Here is a 19823-nt window from a genome sequence, read left to right on the forward strand (position 1 = left end):
AAGAATTTTCACGTGAATTTAAGAGATTTTTTTTTTCCATTTGGAAACTAAAGTTGATGATATTGAAAGGCACTGAGATCCAGGAGGACCAGGATGGTTGTACCAGCTCTGTCCCAAGCCTTCCAGGGGTCATTCACAAGCACAATCAATGCTATCTCCCTCCACATTAAATCCACAGCAAGGCAACCCAATAAATAACTCAGGCCTCTCTTATCTCATTCCATTTATGCATTTGTGTAAGTTAGAACTTATTATCATAAAAAACAAAAACAAATAAACTCTTCTTATTGTTCCACTCATGCTTAAATAGCTTGACCCAAAATTGAAAAAACAAAAGGGGAGAATATCAGTTTAAAAGATTAACTCTAATTAGTTGCAATTTCAGCAACAAAGGGAAATGCCTATCAATGAAAGAAGAAGAGTCTCATTTATAATCAGGCTTGGGTGATTTTAAAATATTTAATTACTGTTGAACTTTTATGAAAAACTAATTAAGAAGGTAGATAACTTCTTACTAAATTTAAAAATGGAGGATGAACAAATAAAAGATACAATCGTGCAATGGATTTTTTTTTCTATAACGGAACTAGAGAAATGGCAAAATTTATGGGAAAGAAACTATAGGTTGACAATGTAAACTTCTTATAAAGAAAATCTATATAAAATGTTTTATAGATGGCATTTACCACCTGCTAGGTTAGCTAAAATGTTTAAAAAATATGTCTAGCAAATGCTAGAAATGTAATTTTAAAAAAAGGCACATTTTATCATACTGTATGTGGTGGACTTGTGTTAAAGCTAAAAAAAAATTGGGCAAAAATACACCAATGGATAGAAAAGATCATAGGAAAGTGTGTAGATTTAAAACCTGAACTTTTATTAGGGATAATATCAGAAAATTTTGATTAAAAAAGTATCTATTTAATATTACATGCCTTAACAGGATTATTTTCACACACATTATTGGAAAAATGAAGAAATAACGCAAGATGAAGATATAATTAAGAAGATATTAGATTGTGCAGAAATGGATAGACTTACATTGAAAATCAAACAGAAAGAAGACACAGAATATTATCAAACATAGGACTTATTTTACCAATATTGGGGAAAAGAAGTGGAGAGTAAGAAGGAAATTTGTATTGTTAAGCAATTTAAATACCCAGTAATACCCAATAAACTCAATGTTTATTAAGCACTTATTAAGCACTAAAAAATGTAATAAATAGAAAATTTTAAAAAATATTTAAAAAAATAATTATTTCATCAGTGATGAGTATTTTGCTCTTGTGGTGTCTTTAGACTGAAAGCTGATCACATTTTTTTGTATTACACTGTCCATTTTTTTGTCAAAAAGTAGTCAGAATCCTGTTGTATCTTGCTCTATGATCTTCCCACCCATGGACTACTCACGAAAGGGTACAGTTGACTGGGCAGAGTTGACAGACATTGTCTTCATCAGGGTACTTCCAAACAGGTATGAAAGAGCCATCAAGCTTCACACCACTGGGACACCGCTCCACACAGGAAAGTCCATCTTTGTAATGGGCACATGCTACACACTGGTCTGCCTCCTGAAAGGGGGGAGGGGGTAAAGAATGGTGGGAAAGAGTCTCAATTAAACAAAATGGGGGGGGGAATCCTCCTCTCATCCAAATTTTGTTGGATATCTTTCATTATTGAATTATGTTCTTGTTATTTCGTCATACAAGCTGGTTGCTGATGTGACCTTAGATGGACATAACCTACAGAGCAGTGAAAACCAGCTGTTTGATAGACATCTAGGAATTTAGAGTCACAGGGTATGCTGCAAAGTTACCTCGGGAAAAATAGCAATGGTTACACAATTTATTACATACACATGAAGGACATAGTTATATACTTTGGATTTGGTAAATGCTGCAGAGAGTTGCTAGAAAGCAAGTTAATCTCAAGGGTAACAGTCTCTCAAGGTGAAGTTGTCCAAATCAAATTAACTCAAGTTAGCTTACATAACCTATGATGGTTTGCTCTGTACTATTGCTTGCCTTTTTTCTTAAAAGTGCTATGACTGCATCAATGACCCTGAACACTGTAGGTCACCAATTTTAGGTTTCTAGGTCCCAGAAAGGAGGCCTGGTTATTTATTCTTTTCACTGTTAACCAATCACAAAAGGTTTTAAAAAAACCTAATGGATCAAAAAAAGAGACAAGAATATAATATCTGAACAGGATTGTGGTTTCAAGATATTTCAGCGTTCTTACCGATCCATAGCAAGATTCAGTCCCATTTTGGGGCATGCATTCTGGATGACATGTAAAGCAGCGTGTCCCATTGACATATTCCCGGATATCCCTGCAAATTCCAATCAAGCCAAAGTTTAAACAGTCCAATTTCTCAATTTCCTAGTTTTCTCAAACAACATTATTTTATTTTTCAATTTGGAATCCACTGAATTAGAATAAAAACGACTTTATAATCAGGGTAGAGTGATTTCAAAATATTTAATTATTTCATTGGTGATGGGTATTTTAGACAAAGAGGAGAAATGACGTTACTTCCATGTACCTTCAATAGACATGGAAAGTGAGAAATGGCACAGGATCAAGCATCCCAACAGTGATAAAAGTACATGTAGTCCTCAACTTACAACAGTTTGATTAGTGACTGTTCGAAGTTACAATAGCACTGAACAAAGTGACTAATGACCATTTTTCACACTTATGACCATGTAGATCTACATTCAGATACTTGACTGCTGGTTCATAGTTAGGACGGTTGCAGTGTCCTGGGCTCATGTGATCATATTTTGCAATCTTCTGACAAGCAACGTCAATGGGGAAGCCAGATTCACTTAACAACTGTGTTAATTTAATTTCACAACTGGCAGTGGTTTGCTTAACAAATGTGGCAAGAAAAGTTGTAAAATGGGGCAAAACTCACTTAACAAATTTCTCTCACTTAGCAACATAAATTCTGAGCTCAATTGTGATCGTAAGTTGAGGACTATCTGTAAATTGCCATGAAGTGAAATCTGACTCCTTTTTATTTATATTTGTTGTGAATTTTACCTGAAATAAAGATAAATCTAAAGGGAAAAAAATGAAAAAGTGCAAAGAAAAAAAGAAACTGAAGTTATGAAATATGATTTCCAACCTTCTATTCAACAGAAAAAATACACTTATAATCTTCCTTCTCTCTTAGAGGTTATACAAATTCCTTCAGCCCCTCACTTAGTCCACATCTTTTTAACTCCACAACCATAAATCATATAATTTATTTGGGTGCTTTTCAGCAAAAAGCCCATTCTGTATAAGGACTCTTGATGACCTATAATGCAATACCCAGGCAGTTTTCTGAGCATGAAAAATGAAGTAGTTTGCCATGATAGTTTCTTTTTTTTCTTCTTTTTGAAACTTCTAGTTCTAGATTTTCCAGTCAATCTTCTCTCCAAATACTAATTCAGAACCAATTCTGTTTGGCTTTCCAAGGTAAGCTACACAGTGCCACCTACTGAAACTTTAAGGATATTATTTTTGCTTTTTGTCTGAGGATAAGGGAAATCAAACACATTCGTACATTGTATTGTGATTTTATTTATTATTAACACTGATATGCTATTCCTATTGTATCCAGTTTGAGCAGCTTATACTTCTATATTCAGTGATAAGATTAAAATACTAGACTTGAAACTTATTTCTTCTATATAATACTTCTGAAATCCTCCCCCCCCTCTTATTATTTTCTCAGTAAGGAATCAGAAAAGCCCCACTCAATCACATCTCCCCTTGCCACATACCCATCCAGAACATTGCAATTCTCAATGCATTCCTTCCCACGGAGAAAGCCACTGCAGGACACACACTGACTTTTCCCTGGTCCCCAACAATGTCCCTGGGAGCACAGAGAATAACAGATTTGGCCTTGGAGACCTAAAGACAAGAAGAGAGACAAAGGAAGATTGGAGAGCATATAATTTTACATTCAGGGAACCAATCAGTATAATTAATCTGCATTCTTGCATCAGGTGCTAAATTATGACAATCACTGTGGTTTATGATGTGTTGGACTAGGAGTGGGGAAACCCAGACTCCAATCCCGTGATGGCGAACATATGGCAAGCATGCCACAGGTGGCATACAGAGCCCTATCTGCGGCCACATGAGCCCTCGCCCCAGGTCAGCTCCACTGTGCATGTGCGCACACCTCCCATCAGCCAGCTGATTTTGGGGGCACGTGTGCGGGGGAGCGTGCCCCCCCCCCGCAGCCTGTTTTTACTCCAGGAGGCTATAAAAAGGCCTACTAGGCCCAAAACAAGGTGCGGGGAGGGGGGTTGCATGCACATGCACAGGGGGAGTATGGAGGGTAATGTGCGCATGAGTGGGGGTGGGGGGTTACATGTGCATGTGTGCGGGGGGTGTCATGCGTGCATTGTACACACGCTTTTGGCACACGACAACAAAAAGGTTAGCCATCACTGCTCTAATCTATCTTCAGCCATTGAGTGACTTGTGCCAGGTGCTCTTTTGGCCGAATCTACCTCAGAGGCTAGCACTTAGGGGGACAAATAGGAAGAGTGAGTACTATATATGTCACCTTGTGCCCTGTTCAAAGGGAAGGATATTAGTTGAATGGGGGGGGGGGAAATGAACCCATATGTAAACCAATCTTATGCCTGAATTTTTTTTCCTCCAGTACATTTTTGAGAAATCACTCCATACTATCCAATTATTGCACTAAAATAGAATAAGTCGCAAACAACTCTCCTGCCATATTCCTTAGGATGAGTTGTCTTTCCCAAAACAAGCAAGAGCTAAATGAGAATAAAGAAATGGGGAACTGTTCCTCAACTCAGAGGTATTGACAGAATCACTACCTGACCTTGGACTCAAAATCTGAAGGACCCCAACCAAATCAGGAAAATGCCACCGCTGAGTAGCAGATGACCAAGAAATGCTGGATGATATGGGAATTTTAAGCACAGCGGTCTACTCAAAAGTAGACTATTGTTTCCATAAAGTTTAGCAACCACAATTTAATCTTACTGGTACTGGGCTGGAACAGAACTCGGAAGCTTAAGGAATAAAAGCCTTTTCCTGAAGTCACTTCAACTTTGAAATGATATCTGAGTAGCTTATCCTTAAGTGCCGTATGCCTATGACTCCTCAGCCAAGTTCACCTCGCCCAGAATTTTGACAATATTTCTAAGCTTCTCTCTCTGAACTTTATTAGAAGTAAAAATAAGGTAGAAAACCATTTGCTTTCTACTCTGGACATTATTATTGCCTAAAGACTATCATACATGCTTAGTGCTATATTTTGACCAGAATCGCCAGACAACATTTTTCATCTCTGAATGGGACCTTGCTCAAAACATTTCCATTACTTTTTCCTTGTTTTATCTTGACGTTTACGCTATTTATTGATTTATTTATAAAATTTATTGGCCTCCCATCTTACCATGGTTTTACTATTACAACCTGCCCAAACCAAAGATATGCTAAGCAACCTTCTAACTTCTTCCTCTCAGCTTCACAATATTGCAGGAAAATCTCACATGGGATTCCATTTTAAGTCATTTCAACTGACCACCAAAATATCAGGCTTAGAGGACATTTTCACACCTACAAAGAATGAGGGGTGGGGGTGGGGGGGGACACATACATTAATGCAAATGGGCTTCAGACATGCTTACCACATTGCTCAGGCGAATTGTTGTCATTGTGGAATAGCCTCTGCCGAGGGTTTCTGAAGATGTCGCCCCAAGGAACATTTTGGATGAAGCAAAGGTTGGGATTGTGGTGGATAAGGACCATGCCACTACTGACCTCTTGCAGTGAACGTAGGCCCAACCATGATATGTTGAGGTTTTGCAGTGTTAGCGAATAAGCTCCACTGTCACATGAAATAGATTTCCCAATTAAAATGAGCAAAATTCCAATGACAGAAATAGCAATTTCTTCTAGTGTTAAATGTACACCACTAAGCTAGAGACATAATATGGTCATGAAGATAGACTGTCCTCCTGATTCTCTGAGATATTAAAATATAAATAAAAGTACTTATAGACAGTAAATAGAAAACAGTTTTATTATTCTATAACAGTTGTAGGCATTCATAATTTAAATGTTCTTTGTTATAATAAAAAGTTTCCCTCTTCCCCCAGCCATTGAGCAAAGATACAAAACCTAATCAGTTGCCCAAATTTTCAGCACTTTGTGGTCAAATAAGTCTGGGTAATCTAGTAATTGGTGATTTTAAAAAAAGAAAAGAACCCATGAAAATTACTCAGATATGGACTTTTCCATTGATAACTTAACACAGGTCTCACTTTCATTAAAACACTTGAGACAACTTACTTGTAAAGTGCCCGCCCTCGGATCACCTGAAGATTCTGGAAAGGACTCAGGTCCAAGAGAGTCTCTGGCCAGGATTCAATGTATAGAAAGCCTGAGAAAACACCAAGATGTGTCCATTCAATGGAGAACTGTGATTGTTACTTCTTTAAAGGATTGATGTTGCCTTTATTACAGAGGAACAATACTTTGATCAGAGGCAGGGACCAACTGGATATGCTGCTATTTATTACAAGCACTGGTACACTGCCCTTATTACAACGCCTCAAACTATCCTGAAATCTTCTTGTACATACCTGTTAAATCTTTCAGGTGCACAAAGACTTCAAGCTGTTCAGGTTGTAGGGGTGGAGTATTTGTGGCAGGATCTCTAAACAGAAAAGGAAGGAACAACTTGGAGTGAAACTGAAATGCTCACATGCACACATGTCCCCTCCCCCCCTGGTTATTCTAGTGGTGAACACTATCTTTGCTTGAATTGGTTGAAATGATGCCAAAATATTGCACACTTTCATATGTCTCTTTTTAGAGAATTACAGGATCATCTTTTCAAAAAAAAAACACCAAAAATTCACAGAAAAGTATAGAAACAAGGAAATATAAATGCACATATACAACTTTTTTCTCCCATAGGTTCTTCCTGTCAAAAGAATATTTTGAGGAACTACAAGCCACGGTGAGTGTCATGAGTGAGAACTGAATTCTGTCCTGCCAGACGGTTTCCCCTTAAGATTCAGATGACTCCGATCTTCTGTAAGACTCTTATGGTCCGGTTGTTTCCTTGGGCCAGAGTAATGAGATGGTCCCTTTGGTTAGTGTATTTAGTTCCCAATTTCTTCTGCTATTTTAATAATATTTTGTGAGGGATTGGTAACTGATTTATATGTGTTTGAATATCTCCAAGAGTCATTATGAGTTGGGCAGTCATACAAGTTAAATGAGTGAATGAATGTATGGCACAATACTGTTACCTTAGAAAATAAGACTCTATTTTTTGTCTCCTCATATTGGGAGTTGAGGCTGTTGTTGTTTTGTTGTGGCAAGCCTATTAGAACTTGAGTATCACACTATTTTAGAAGACTGTAAGAAATGCTGCCAGATGGCAGCTTTGCTAAATTACAATTAACTGCAAGAAAGGGCTTGAATATGAATCCTACAAATCACCCATTTCTGCTATAATACTTTCAAGATGACTTAATTTTTCAACTGTCGCAGGTGATACTACCTTTCTTTTAAAAAGTAACAATATATCATGCCATCATGAGATACATTTCTAAGGACTAATTACAAAGCTTTCATAGTTCATGTTCTGATTTCCCTCTAAAATTGTGACGCTTTTAATTCAACAAAAATGAGAAATAGCAGATTTATTCAAATCTAGACCCAATCCCATTCACCAGTCTCTTAAGCCTTTTCACCTTTGAGCTGGCAAATGGGAACCAGAATGTGTTCAGATTGTCCAGCATCAAACATCACTCCTACTGCTGGAAATGTTCATTTTAGGAAATACCAAGTGTTTTTCAATTTTGAAGCTTCTCCATCGAAATTGTTAACATGCATAAAAGCTTCTATCTTAGGCCAACAAATGATTTTCTCTCTTCACACCACAATTTTCACTGGCAGCATTATTCTCCTGCCCCACAGTAGCCTCACGATAGAGATTAGGTGTTCTGTTTCAGAACAGAGTATTAATATAGTTCTTTCTTTCCTCAATACCACGCCCCATTTTCTTTTTCTTACAGACCTCATTTTTTGAGAAGTACAGACAGCTTAAACTTTTAGGCCTTCAAAACAAAATTGCTCAGTGATTACAATGGTACTATGTTTTCAACCTTATTTCTCTGGTCCTATGAGTTAATATCCTTAAAAAAATAAAAGCTTTCTAAAGATGCTGAATTGTGAAATAAGCTGCTATTTCTGTAAATAACTCTGGATGGTTATTTATCCTTTAAAAAGCTCACCTAGAAACAAAATAGGCTCTGGCTTTAAAAAATAACAAAGCTTAATTGCAGCTCTAATTTACTGGGCTTGCTCAGAGGCTTCCCAATGCATAACCTGGGATGCATTACCCAGAACAACTACACAGATGCATCCCAGAAACTGATACAGCCTTCTGACTCTAAGACTTGGTTACCTACCCTGCAAAGGTCTCTTTCAGAAAGGCTAAACTGCCAAAGATCTTGGTACAGCCAGTAAAGTGGTGGATGTTAGAGGCATTGACAGCCCGAACGCCTTTCAGGAAATCCATTCCTAAACCATAGCAGACTAAAATAGAGAGAAGGTGGTGTAGAATTAACTAAAGCAGAAAAAAGGATGCATATATTTATCTACACATCATATTAAACCAACAGTGTAGGGCAGCCTATCACAATTTAACTTCTGGTCTTTACAGCCAGTGAAGAACAGGTTGATAGGTTGGCCTTTTGTGGAGGCATAACAATATGTAAGTGAATCCTCTGCATTCCACAGACAGTAGCAAATTATTGAGATGACTGAACTCTAAAACAATAAGAATGAATGCCACACATGGAGACTGAAATTTACAATTAAGCCAACGTGCTTGGAGTTGGACAAGCGTAAAGCCAAAACCCATGCATTCTTTCCATAGCTCTGTCGAAATTGAGACAGAAACTCAAGGATAATCCAGAGAGATAACATTTTGCTGTGTCCAGAAAAATGGAGAATCTTTTCACACTTTAGCGATTTTCAGTTCTTACCTTCTGGGCAGGAACTGTCACATTTCTCACATTTCTGTGTGGTACCCCTGCTCACTTCTTGACTGTTCTGAGGACACACCAGAGTGCAAGAGCCTACCTCTGCAGCCAAGTAATTATCTGTCATGAGATATGGGAAAAGTTGTTTTAAAATTCTATGCACAGGAATCTATCAAGCCAAGAAAAAGGTAAAGCTATAATTCATCTTGATAACTGTATGAATGCATGAGGGCTCCAAAAGAAGTGGGAAATCTCACATACCAATATATCAAATGGTTGAAAGAGACTAGAAGTACAGTATATATACAACCCAGCTATCTTCCCCTCACTCCAAGCAAATCTATCCATAAATAGAGGCTTACAAGGGCAATGAGGGACACAGGTTGCTCCAAAAGTGTAGCGTCCATTTGGGTTGTGCATAATTTCAAAAGTATCTGGATTGTAGTTCATTAACTGTGGACAGTGCAGTTCACATATGCCACTGTGGTTGAAGTGGAGGCAGGCCTGGAAAAACAGGAAGTAGTAGCACTTAAATGGAGCAGCAGGCAAAATTTAAGACACAGTCTAGGAGATGCCCTGCCCTATTCATTTCTTGGAGGAAAAGCAAGAAAAATTGTGCCCCAAGAGACAGGCATTGCTTTTCATCAGGTAAAGATAGCAGGACTTTTTAAATAGCACATTAATATAAACATTGGTTTTAACCTTGGTCTAGTTAATGGAAATACTCTAGAGTATAAGGATACAGCTAAATTTTGCTTGCCAAAGGAAGCATCCAAATATCATTACATCTTTGTAACAGCTGCTTTATTGACAATATGCAAACACAGCACACCGCACCCTATGAGGCTGGATTAAGAGGGCTGGACAAAATCACTCTCCCCATTGGCTGAAAAGATATCAACTTCAGCTTCTCCAATCCTAATACCATTAGGTTCAACAAGACTTGACTTAGTATAATATAGGAATCCTGTCATTAAAGTGAAAAGGAACTTTTTTTCCCCAAACGCCATCACTCTGCTAAACAAATAATTTCCTCAACACTGTCAAACTATTTACTAAGTCTGCATTACTATTACTATTAATCTTCTCATAGTTCCTATCACCCATCTCCTCCCACTTATGACTGTATTGTATCCTTACAATTTATATTGATTGTTTCCTAGTATGAGTGCTTATTTGTACCCTATGATTATCATTAAGTGTTGTACCTTATAATTTGTGACGAATGTATCTTTTCTTTTATGTACACTGAGAGCATATGCACTAAAGACAAATTCCTTGTGTATCCAATCACACTTGGCCAATAAAGAATTCTATTCTATTCTACTCTAAAAACAAAGAGAGAACTCAACATATTTTCTCACAGCATGGAGTCTTAAAAGTCACTGAACACAACACCAGTGTAGAATCTTCACTACTGGATCCATACTCTTTTGATCACAGCCAATCTAACCCACAGTTTTCAGATGTGTTTATCCATATGCGAAGGGAGGTTATGTTTAGCTTCTTGCAGGAATACTGGTGGGTATGAATTAACAAATGTCAACTTTGCTGAAATCAGAAAGTAGCAATCTCTTCAATGAAGTGGACATCTCAACGCTGGGGGAGAAGCCTCCAAAAGATCCCTACTCACCAGGCAATCGGAATGCTTGGGTCCTGTGCAGCCTGCTGCACATTGCTCATGGCAACAGTCTGTTGGGTGTCCTCCTTTGCACCTTGGACAGCTGCTGGCACAGATTGTACTTGTCACTGTCAGAGAGCCAAAAATGAAGAAACTGGTCATTCTACCTCTCTCCCATACAAGCAGAGGTCTCTGTCCTCAGATACTTTTGCAGGAAGAAAGGACTTCAGTCCAGGCCCATCTTAAACCAGAAACCACTGTATGATGGAGGAGGCTAGAGAGAACAGCTGCTGAGACCACCGTAGGAAACCACAGCCTGAGCAGCAGACCCTCAGGTTATTAGGGGCAATAAGGGACACCCAGAACAGACTAGGGAGCTTTGACCATAAGGAAAATAATTGAGAGAATAGAAAAAACTGAACTCCCAGGCAGCCAGGATACGACTAAACAGAAGCACAGCTCTCCCTTCCTCCCCCTGCCTCAAATAACGGAACCCTTTCACCCTCTAAAGCCGTGATGGCACACAGAGCCCTCTTTACGGGCATGCGAGCCATCAGCTCAGCTCAGCTTCACTGCTTTGCGCATGTGTGTGCGCCTCCCATTGGCCAGCTGGTTTTTGGGTCTCTTCCATGCATGCATGGGGTGCACGCGGGAGATGTGCGTGCATGCGCAGGGGGAGGGGGAGCGTGGAGGAGTTATGCACACATACACAGAGGGTGGGGAGCATGAGGGTGCATGTGCATGTACAGGAGATGCGTGCACATGTGCAGGGGTTACGTGCACATGTGCAGGGTGGAGTGCATGTGGGGGTTTGCGTGCACATGTGTGGGGCACAGGAGTGCATGCACACATGTGTGGGGCACATGCAGGGGGTTGTGCATGCATATGCGGGGTGCACAGGGGAGGTCGCGCATGCATTGCATTATGGGTTGTTGCACGCGTGCTTTCAGCACGCTGCAATGAAAAGGTTAGCCATCACTGCTCTAAAGCAACTTTCTCCCAGTGTCTTGGGGTTATGGCTGCCAAATTAACATGCTGACTGGGAAGCAGATTCTGAGAAGCACAACAATCTGAAAAGAAAGGATGGTGAGGAAAAGGAGAATATGATAACACACTTTAGTTATCCGAAGAATTATCCTACAGAAGTTGCTCAAGATTTGTCCTTATTTGTCCTCAGACAACAGAACACATAAAGGACTTATATTACAAGAAAATTTACATATTTAATGTAAATTTGAGAAAAGCCTTCCTAATAGTAACTTGACAATGGAGCCAATTATCCAGGGGAACAGTAGGGTTCTTGCGCTGGACTCAATATTTGGCTTAGACTCCGGCACTATACAGCCCCTTACATTTTAAGATCACTTCAGTAACACATTTCAAGTTCTTTATTTTTTTTAAGCCCTAGGATCCTGGATTTTCAAAATAGACTTCGTCAAACATTTTCTTGCATGTGTTAGAGATGTTGTATTTTTCCCTCAGATCCCAAGCAGTAATATTCCTTCTTACATATTTGACAGCTCCCTTTTGCTTCTCCCCAGCAGTGGTTATTATGTGGGCAGATTTGGCTGCAGTCAGGGCCTAGAGGGAAAGAAAACAGATTTTTAAAATCTTACATCTAGGAGGAAGAAGCATGCAAAATTGGAGTAGTAACAATTGTGAGATACCAGATGTGCTCAGCTGAGAAGACTGCAAAAATGAACTTGGCAAAGAGTTGTGTATGTTGTAATTTTGCCAGGACACAGAATCCAGTTGTACTGGATTTGGCTTCCTAAGAATATCTGCTTTCATTTTTTTTTAAAAAAAACTAAGTTTCTAGCCCTTATGTTTGTAATAGCAAGCAGGGTGTGTGTAAGACACATTTTCTCAAGTCTCAGATGACAGAAACAGCTGAATATGATTGTTGATGGACAAGAGCAGAGTTTTAATGTTCCTTGCGAATAAACCAAATTATATCACACAAAGCAGAAAATATTACAGAAGGCATTATATAAAACTAAAGAGAAAATATTTAAATTTGCTAATATAATACTGAATGCAAAATTTGGCTTTTCCTCATGCGAATTTCAGCAATTTGGGCATAGAATCCAGACATATCTCTAATGTCTAAAAGCTTAGATAATGTACATTGACTTATTAGGCTGACAAAATGACATCAGCCAGGTCAGAAATGGGGAATTCCTAGAATGCTGATGGTGGGGTTGGTTTTCGTTCTGACATTTTGAATAGATGAACTGTGAATATACTGTAGGAATAGGAAGGAAAATAAAGAGAAATGATTGAGTTACAATCAAGTGTTACAACAGCACTGAACAAATAATATTTATGATGGTTCCTCATAGTTCTGGTGCCACAATGTCCCCACAGTCACAAGGTCGTGACATTCTCTACTGGCTTCCCACAAGCAAAGTCAAAGGGGAAACTGGCATAAAATTGCAGTCACGTGAGATCCTCATTTAATGACCCATGCAGACTGTACTTAATAGGGCAACTGGATTGCCGGAATTGCCATTGCTCAGTGACACGGTCATGTGACATAATCCTTTATGACTGCATCACTTACAGACAATAATCCCAGTTGTAATTGCTTTGCAAGCCAAGCATTACCTAGAGGTAATAAAAGAATACAGCTCATTCAAAACCTCACAGATTGTAGAAAGAGTTACAGGGAAGCATAAAATGAGAAAAGAGAAATCCAGTGCAGAGATACAGTGTGGGGTCTATAAATCTTTGTTTTATTTGTTATTCCAGTTATTATGGGCATGTTACATGTACAAATCACAACAACTAAAAACACAGATATAATATCTAGAAAGTTCAGAATTAGCTCCAGATAAGAACAAACATAAGCCAACTTCTATTACTAATGGCAGCTATGAAATTCATTTTATGTCAGAGTAAGATTTCTTAATTTTACCAGAGAATAAACAATACTGATGAAAAACCAAATTTTCAAACTTTACTCAGAAGAAACAGGTAGATATTAAATAATTCCCTAGCATCCTTAAAACAAGGATTTACTTCTGCACATAATTTCCCTGTGAAGCCCAGAGCCTAACCAATTATACTTACAGTTCCTACGGCGATGGCTGCTGATCTCTGTATAATTTTGCCAGTTATACTTATGGAAGATAGCTTTCCAATGTATGGTCTCTTGGAAGCACAGCTGGGGGTTCCTCTCTATCATCACATTACCTTTTAAGATCTCTGAAAGGAAACAGGAGGAAAGGAAGGGTCAGAAAAAGGGAAATGAGTTAACAGTCTGTTTTCATTCATTATTTTAAAACCACACATTCAGTCTATTAGAAAGTTCAACCTGTTGTCACAACTGAGCTGGAACTGTATTACAAACTGGATAAAATTGTATTACACTTCCTAAAGTTAACTAAGAGTTTGGCACATTATGAACACAATGTACCAATGCTGAGGAAAGTGTGCCTAAGGCATACTTATAAGTTCATGGCACAAGCAATATAAATTCACGGCACAGGTAAGATTCAAGCAACAAACATCATACCTTATAGTTCAGGCTGAAATATGATGCCAAATCTTCTAAATCTTCAAGGGGGCTTTGTGTGGGGATATAGGAGCAGACCATCAATCAATCACTATACTACCAACAAAACTTTTATTCATACTTCGTGCAATGAATTCATTGTAAACAGAAATATAGAACAGTTTGGAGGCGGGGGGGAGCTGCTAAAACTTGTTGGCATGAGTTGGGCATTAAGAAATAGGCCCATTAAGTCTTTCCACCTAGAAGTGAGCTAAACTTTTCAAATTCACATTATTTCAAATTCTAAACACATCATTTGGAGCTCAAAACAGTGTTCCGGCAATTCTAGAAGCATTCTGAATTCAGGACAAGTAAGAACAATGATATCTTCTGATATCAGTCTGGGCATTTTGATGTGGGTTAATTTTACAGATTTGAGATGATTTCCACACCTCTTATTTCTACAAATGGGAATTGAAAATACAACTTTCCCGCAAAACTTCGGGGTTCTAAATGGAAATAACACCTTTAGCGTGATTTTTTTTTAGAGCTGAGCCAGATATAAATGCTTTCAGCTATCATGTAGAAATAGTATAGTATTTTTACAGAACTGAAGTTGCTTCTAAGGCTAAAAATTATTTTTTTAATAATGGCAGCTTCATAAAATATGTAATAAATAAACACTGTAGAACTCTTTAGGGCTGGTTAGAACAGCAAAAGTAATGACTTTTGGCTTCTCCTAACAATAGGAATATTTATACCAGTTGTTGCTTATTAAGCATATGTGAACTGGAATCTGATTTGTTAAAATCAATCTAAGATTCCAATTCACACACCCTTTTAAGGCAGCAATCCAGCAACAGTGCTTCCTGCCTTTATGTTTTAAATGCAAATAATTTTGTTTGGATAATTTTGTGCATAGCATCCAACACTGCCTCTTGCATATTCCACGCCTGAAATACTTCATCCATTTTTGGTACTATACTACAAAAAAGATGTTGAGACTTTGGAAAAAGTTCAGAGAAGAGCAACTAAGATGATTAAAGACCTGAAGATTAAAACATATGAAGAATGGTTGCAGGATTTGAGTTTGGCTAGTGTAAAGAAAAGAATTAGGGGCAACAAGATACCAGTATTCCAGTATTTGGGGGACTGCCACAAAGAAGAAGGGGTCAAATTATTCTACAAAGCAACATAGGGCAGGACAAGAAACAATGGTTGGAAACTAATCAAAGAGTGAAGCAACCTGGAATTAAGAAGAAACAAGAAACACTATCAGCTGAGCAAATGTTTCAAACTCTCTTAAAGGGACAGGACGAATTGAAAAAACAACTGGCAGACTTAAATGATCAGCTCAGAGAAACGCAACAACAAACAACACAAAATAAACAGAGAATAGGGGTGCTGGAGGAAGGCGCGACTGGGCTGAGGGAAGAGGTTAAGGTAATCCAGAAGGGGAATGTAGAATTTGAAAAACATATGATAAAGGTGGAATTTGAGAGAATGTCTTTTTTTCTTAGATTCCAAAACTTGCCAGAAACAGAGAATGAAGATCTCAAGGAGATTATGACCACAATTTTAGCAGAATATATTAAAAGAGACAAACAACAGCTATGGTGGGATATTGATTTGATCTATAGGATTAATTCAGCATACACTAGAACACACAACGTGCCAAGGGAAGTACATGTTAAATTTCTTAGAAAGACCACAAGAGATGAGGTCTTAGGAGCTCAAGGGGGGGACCATTAAAATATAAAGACAAAGAAATAACCATTCTTAAACAGATTCCAAAGAAAGTAAGAGATAAGAGGAAGAAATACTCCTCTTTAGCAAAGAAATTATATAACAATGGAATCTAGTTTAAATGGTTGTTGCCAGAAGAAATGCTAATTTTCTGGGAGGGCAGTAGAAATAGAATTAACACAGTTGCGGAGGCGGAGGCCTTTATTAAAAAAAATAGTGCCCTCCTAGATCAAACAGGGGACAGTACACAAGATGTGAAGGAGGGAGGGGCCGCGGCTCTGCCGGCAGACAGGGGGGAAGGACGCAACACTTAGAAGACTCAGATCACAAAAATGAGTTGAAACATTTTTGCAATTGTTGTTATAATGTAACTTTCAGAAATGATACAAAAGATGATTGAATATATTGATTGAATGTAAAAACAAAAAGCTGCCAATGTTTATTCAAATTTTGATGTTTTTTTCTTTTCTTTTTGGTTAAAGTTGTGAGATTCGGGGGGATCTCTACCTCCCACATGATAGAGCTGTCAAAGTTTTTCTACACCTATTTACCTTTTCCCCTAAAACATTTGTAAAAAACCAATAAAAATTTTACAAAAAAAAAAAAAAGATAAAATGCATCCGTCAAAAAAGAAGAAGAAGAAGAAGAAACAAGATACAATGGTTGGAAATTTCCTAACAGTGAGGGCAATTAACCAGTGGAACAGCTTGCCTTCAGAAATCATGGGCACTCCATCACTGGAGTTTTTAAGAAGAGACTAGATAGTCACTTATCTGAAATAGTGTAGGTTCTCCTGCTTGAACAGTGGGCCGGACTAGAAGACCTCCAAAGTCTATTCTATTCTATTCTATTCTATTCCTATTCTATTCTTATTCCTACTCCTACTCCTATTCCTACTCCAATTCCTATTCCTGGAAACTATCCAGCCCATATTAACACACCTGTTAGCTTCAACATGCCCAGTTCCTGCAGCCCCACGTCTCCACTGGGATCAGCATTGTCTAGGACAGCCAGTGCATACTTCTCCTCATAGAGCTGTGTCCCACGAATGATCAAGAGGCTGCTCAGGTGCAAATGGCGCATGTGATTCTTGGCTATTAACACATATCCCTGGACTTCTCTGATGTCCTGAGAAGCAGAGAGACAAAAATGAAACATAAATGTTTCAGGATGCTTGGATTTGCAAAAGATCACCCAGTAAGAACATGATGAAGATATGGTCCTCCAGAGCTGAGGGGCCATAATACCCTCTACCATAACTCTACTATACTGGTAGGGTCAGATGAAAACTGAAGTGCAATAGCTGGAAGACCAGATTCCCTGACCCAACAGACCCAAATCTTCCCTGAGCCAAACCACAGCATGTTGCACACAGAGAACAGAAGCTTTTGGTTACACTGTTCTATGTGTACAACATACAGTTATTCCTTCATAACCCACAACTTGTAAATTGCAATAGCTACACTTGGGGAACATGTCGAGTCCTTCTCAAAATGCATATTTGGGCTTACTGCACTATATTTAGGCTCAGTGCAGTAAGCCCAAATATATACGTACGTACGTACGTACGTACGTACGTACGTACGTACGTATATATATTGAGTAAGGCTCAATATGTTTCCCAAACCTAGAGTTTGTGATTTACAAATTGTCGGTTGTGAAGGAATCATGACATATTGCTAAAACTGTAGCTTATTGATAAAACCATGGTTAATATAAATAATGAGTATAATGTGTACTCAGCATTAGAGCATATAGGAGGAAAGTAGTAGATGATTTGTATTATATTTTCACTCACCTTTTACCTATACCTGTCTATATCTTTGTTTCCACATACTCTTTCTATTCTAAGCTTGCAGGTGTTAGTCAACCTTTCTGGTTTGTAAGTTGTGAGTTTGACACAAAGACTAGGTTCACATATTATGCTTTGGTATGTTTTGCTTAATAATGATTTACCTAATTGAATTTTTAATATTGAATAATGAATTTCATTATGGCTTAGCATGTCACAGAAAGTAAACTAGCTTATGGACTACTGAACCCAGCATAAGCAATCAAATTCAAATTCTTGGGATCTAAAACAACATCTTTTTATTGTGCTCATCTGCAGGCATGAGACTCAAAAGCTACTGAAGCCCTTTTAGAGAGAAATAAAAATATGCACAACTAAATTCAATTTAGCTATACTTTATTAAATGTGGTGAATATTTGGAGTTGATCTAATACAATCCTAGTAGACTATGTTTTTGTAACTTCCAGTCATCAATGTCACCTTCTTAAATTCTAAGGGCAGGAACAGCTAAGTGGAAGCATATAGCATTTCTTCTTTTCCCCATTCTCAAACTAATAAAACAAAGAAGTTTGGAAATACCACCATTTTTCACATTAAAACTGTACCTACTTTGAGAAAGGATGTATCCACATCTGCTGGTAGGTATGTGATCTCCAAATTGCCCTGCACAACTTGACAATGCTCATAGAGCCAACGGAGGGTGTCTGGATGGTTTTCTGGACTTGAGGGTGGCTGCAGTTTCATATCGGTGCCTGTGCATACTGAGAAGAAGAAAAAAGGGGGAATTATCATTAAGCTCAAGAGAAAGAAGGAACTGCTCCACTCAATAGGATTTCATCTAACTGGCAAGTAAGACATACCTGGTTACTTTGATCACAGGTGCAACTTCTGAAGACTCTCAAATTCTTCATAATGATCCGTGATCAATTACTCAACACAGCTATAGAGAGCATTGCCCTGACCAGCCTCGGCTCCAACTAGCCAACTAATAAGCAAAGACAGAAATTGACCTGCACTCCTTTGCTCTCTTCCATTGCAATAACCTTGGCTTCATGCGCTAGTTCCGTGAGAAAAGAAGAGAAAGTAAACCACAATTGCAAAAGGGGTGAAGTCTAGCGCAAAGGCACTATGGAGCTCCAAAATCACCTTAACTGCAGAAGGTAGGAATTGATGGGCCTTCCTGTTAACAGCAAAGTTGCAGGCCCACAGATGCAATTTTATCATCCCAAACAACAAAACAGAGATTTTCAATTGGAGATTTTGGGTGGCAAAACTGGAAGGAAATTAGTTCAGTGTCCAAGATAACATTATCAGGGGGAACAAAAGGATGTGATTCCAATGCACTATACGGAGGGGTTTTTGTTTTCTTAGGAGCTATACCTTGGCAAGGTATATGGGTTCATTTTGGAACGTTGGAATTAAGTTGAAGGGGTTTAAAATCTTAATTTTAAACTGTAAAATAAAAATTTTAAATTCATACAAACATTCCCTATTTCATTACTAAACAATCACTGAGCAAAGAATATCTTGAGAATCTCCGTTATTTTTCTTTTTTAAGTAAGTTTCCAATTCTTAGGACTGCCACAATGAGCTTAAAGAAAATGGGGTAATTCTCAAGGTTTACTGTATACAGTGTATAAAATTGTCTAGTGTATATAGTGAGTGGACAATAGTGCCCCACTATTGCCTCAAGAGGAATCCACAGAACATCATACTTTTCTCCTAATTAGAAGGACTAAACAGATTAATACTGTAGATACACTATATTGCCAAAAGTATTCGCTCACCCATCCACATAATCAGACTCAGTTGTGAGCGAATACTTTTGGCAATATAGTGTATGTATAAACTTGGTTGATAAACTTGGCAATATAATGTATGTATAAACTTGATGTGCAGAATTTCAAAGCCTGCAGAGTTCCATTGTGAGGGCCTAACGCATATTAAAATGAACATGAACAGCTCTACACGTCTTTTTTTAGTAGAGGATGGAATCCGTCTTTCCAATTCAAAAACTAATAACAGAAACAGTGACTGAAGTCACATATTATATAAGTAAATATTTCCTTTCTATTTTGTTGAACAACGTACAGTAGCCTACTTCTCGTAATACCAAAC

At 38.2% G+C, this 19823-nt stretch overlaps 1 protein-coding gene across 1 annotated transcript in view; it reads right to left on the reverse strand.

Moving 5' to 3' along the window:
• Positions 1-19823, reverse strand: part of ERBB2 (erb-b2 receptor tyrosine kinase 2) — a 74308-nt gene that overhangs the window by 31616 nt on the left and 22869 nt on the right. Inside the window, exons 2-15 of the mRNA XM_081970071.1 lie at positions 18315-18466; positions 16855-17041; positions 13744-13878; positions 12181-12252; positions 10684-10799; positions 9413-9554; positions 9054-9170; positions 8475-8601; positions 6633-6706; positions 6340-6430; positions 5676-5875; positions 3780-3912; positions 2245-2335; positions 1414-1574 (exon numbers count right to left, since the gene is read on the reverse strand). Of these exons, the coding sequence (XP_081826197.1) occupies positions 1414-1574; positions 2245-2335; positions 3780-3912; positions 5676-5875; positions 6340-6430; positions 6633-6706; positions 8475-8601; positions 9054-9170; positions 9413-9554; positions 10684-10799; positions 12181-12252; positions 13744-13878; positions 16855-17041; positions 18315-18466 (1798 nt within the window). The remainder of the gene's footprint in view (positions 1-1413; positions 1575-2244; positions 2336-3779; positions 3913-5675; positions 5876-6339; positions 6431-6632; positions 6707-8474; positions 8602-9053; positions 9171-9412; positions 9555-10683; positions 10800-12180; positions 12253-13743; positions 13879-16854; positions 17042-18314; positions 18467-19823) is intronic.

The sequence above is a fragment of the Natrix helvetica genome, assembly GCF_964273705.1.
Source record: "Natrix helvetica genome assembly, chromosome: Z".
NCBI lineage: Eukaryota > Metazoa > Chordata > Lepidosauria > Squamata > Natricidae > Natrix > Natrix helvetica.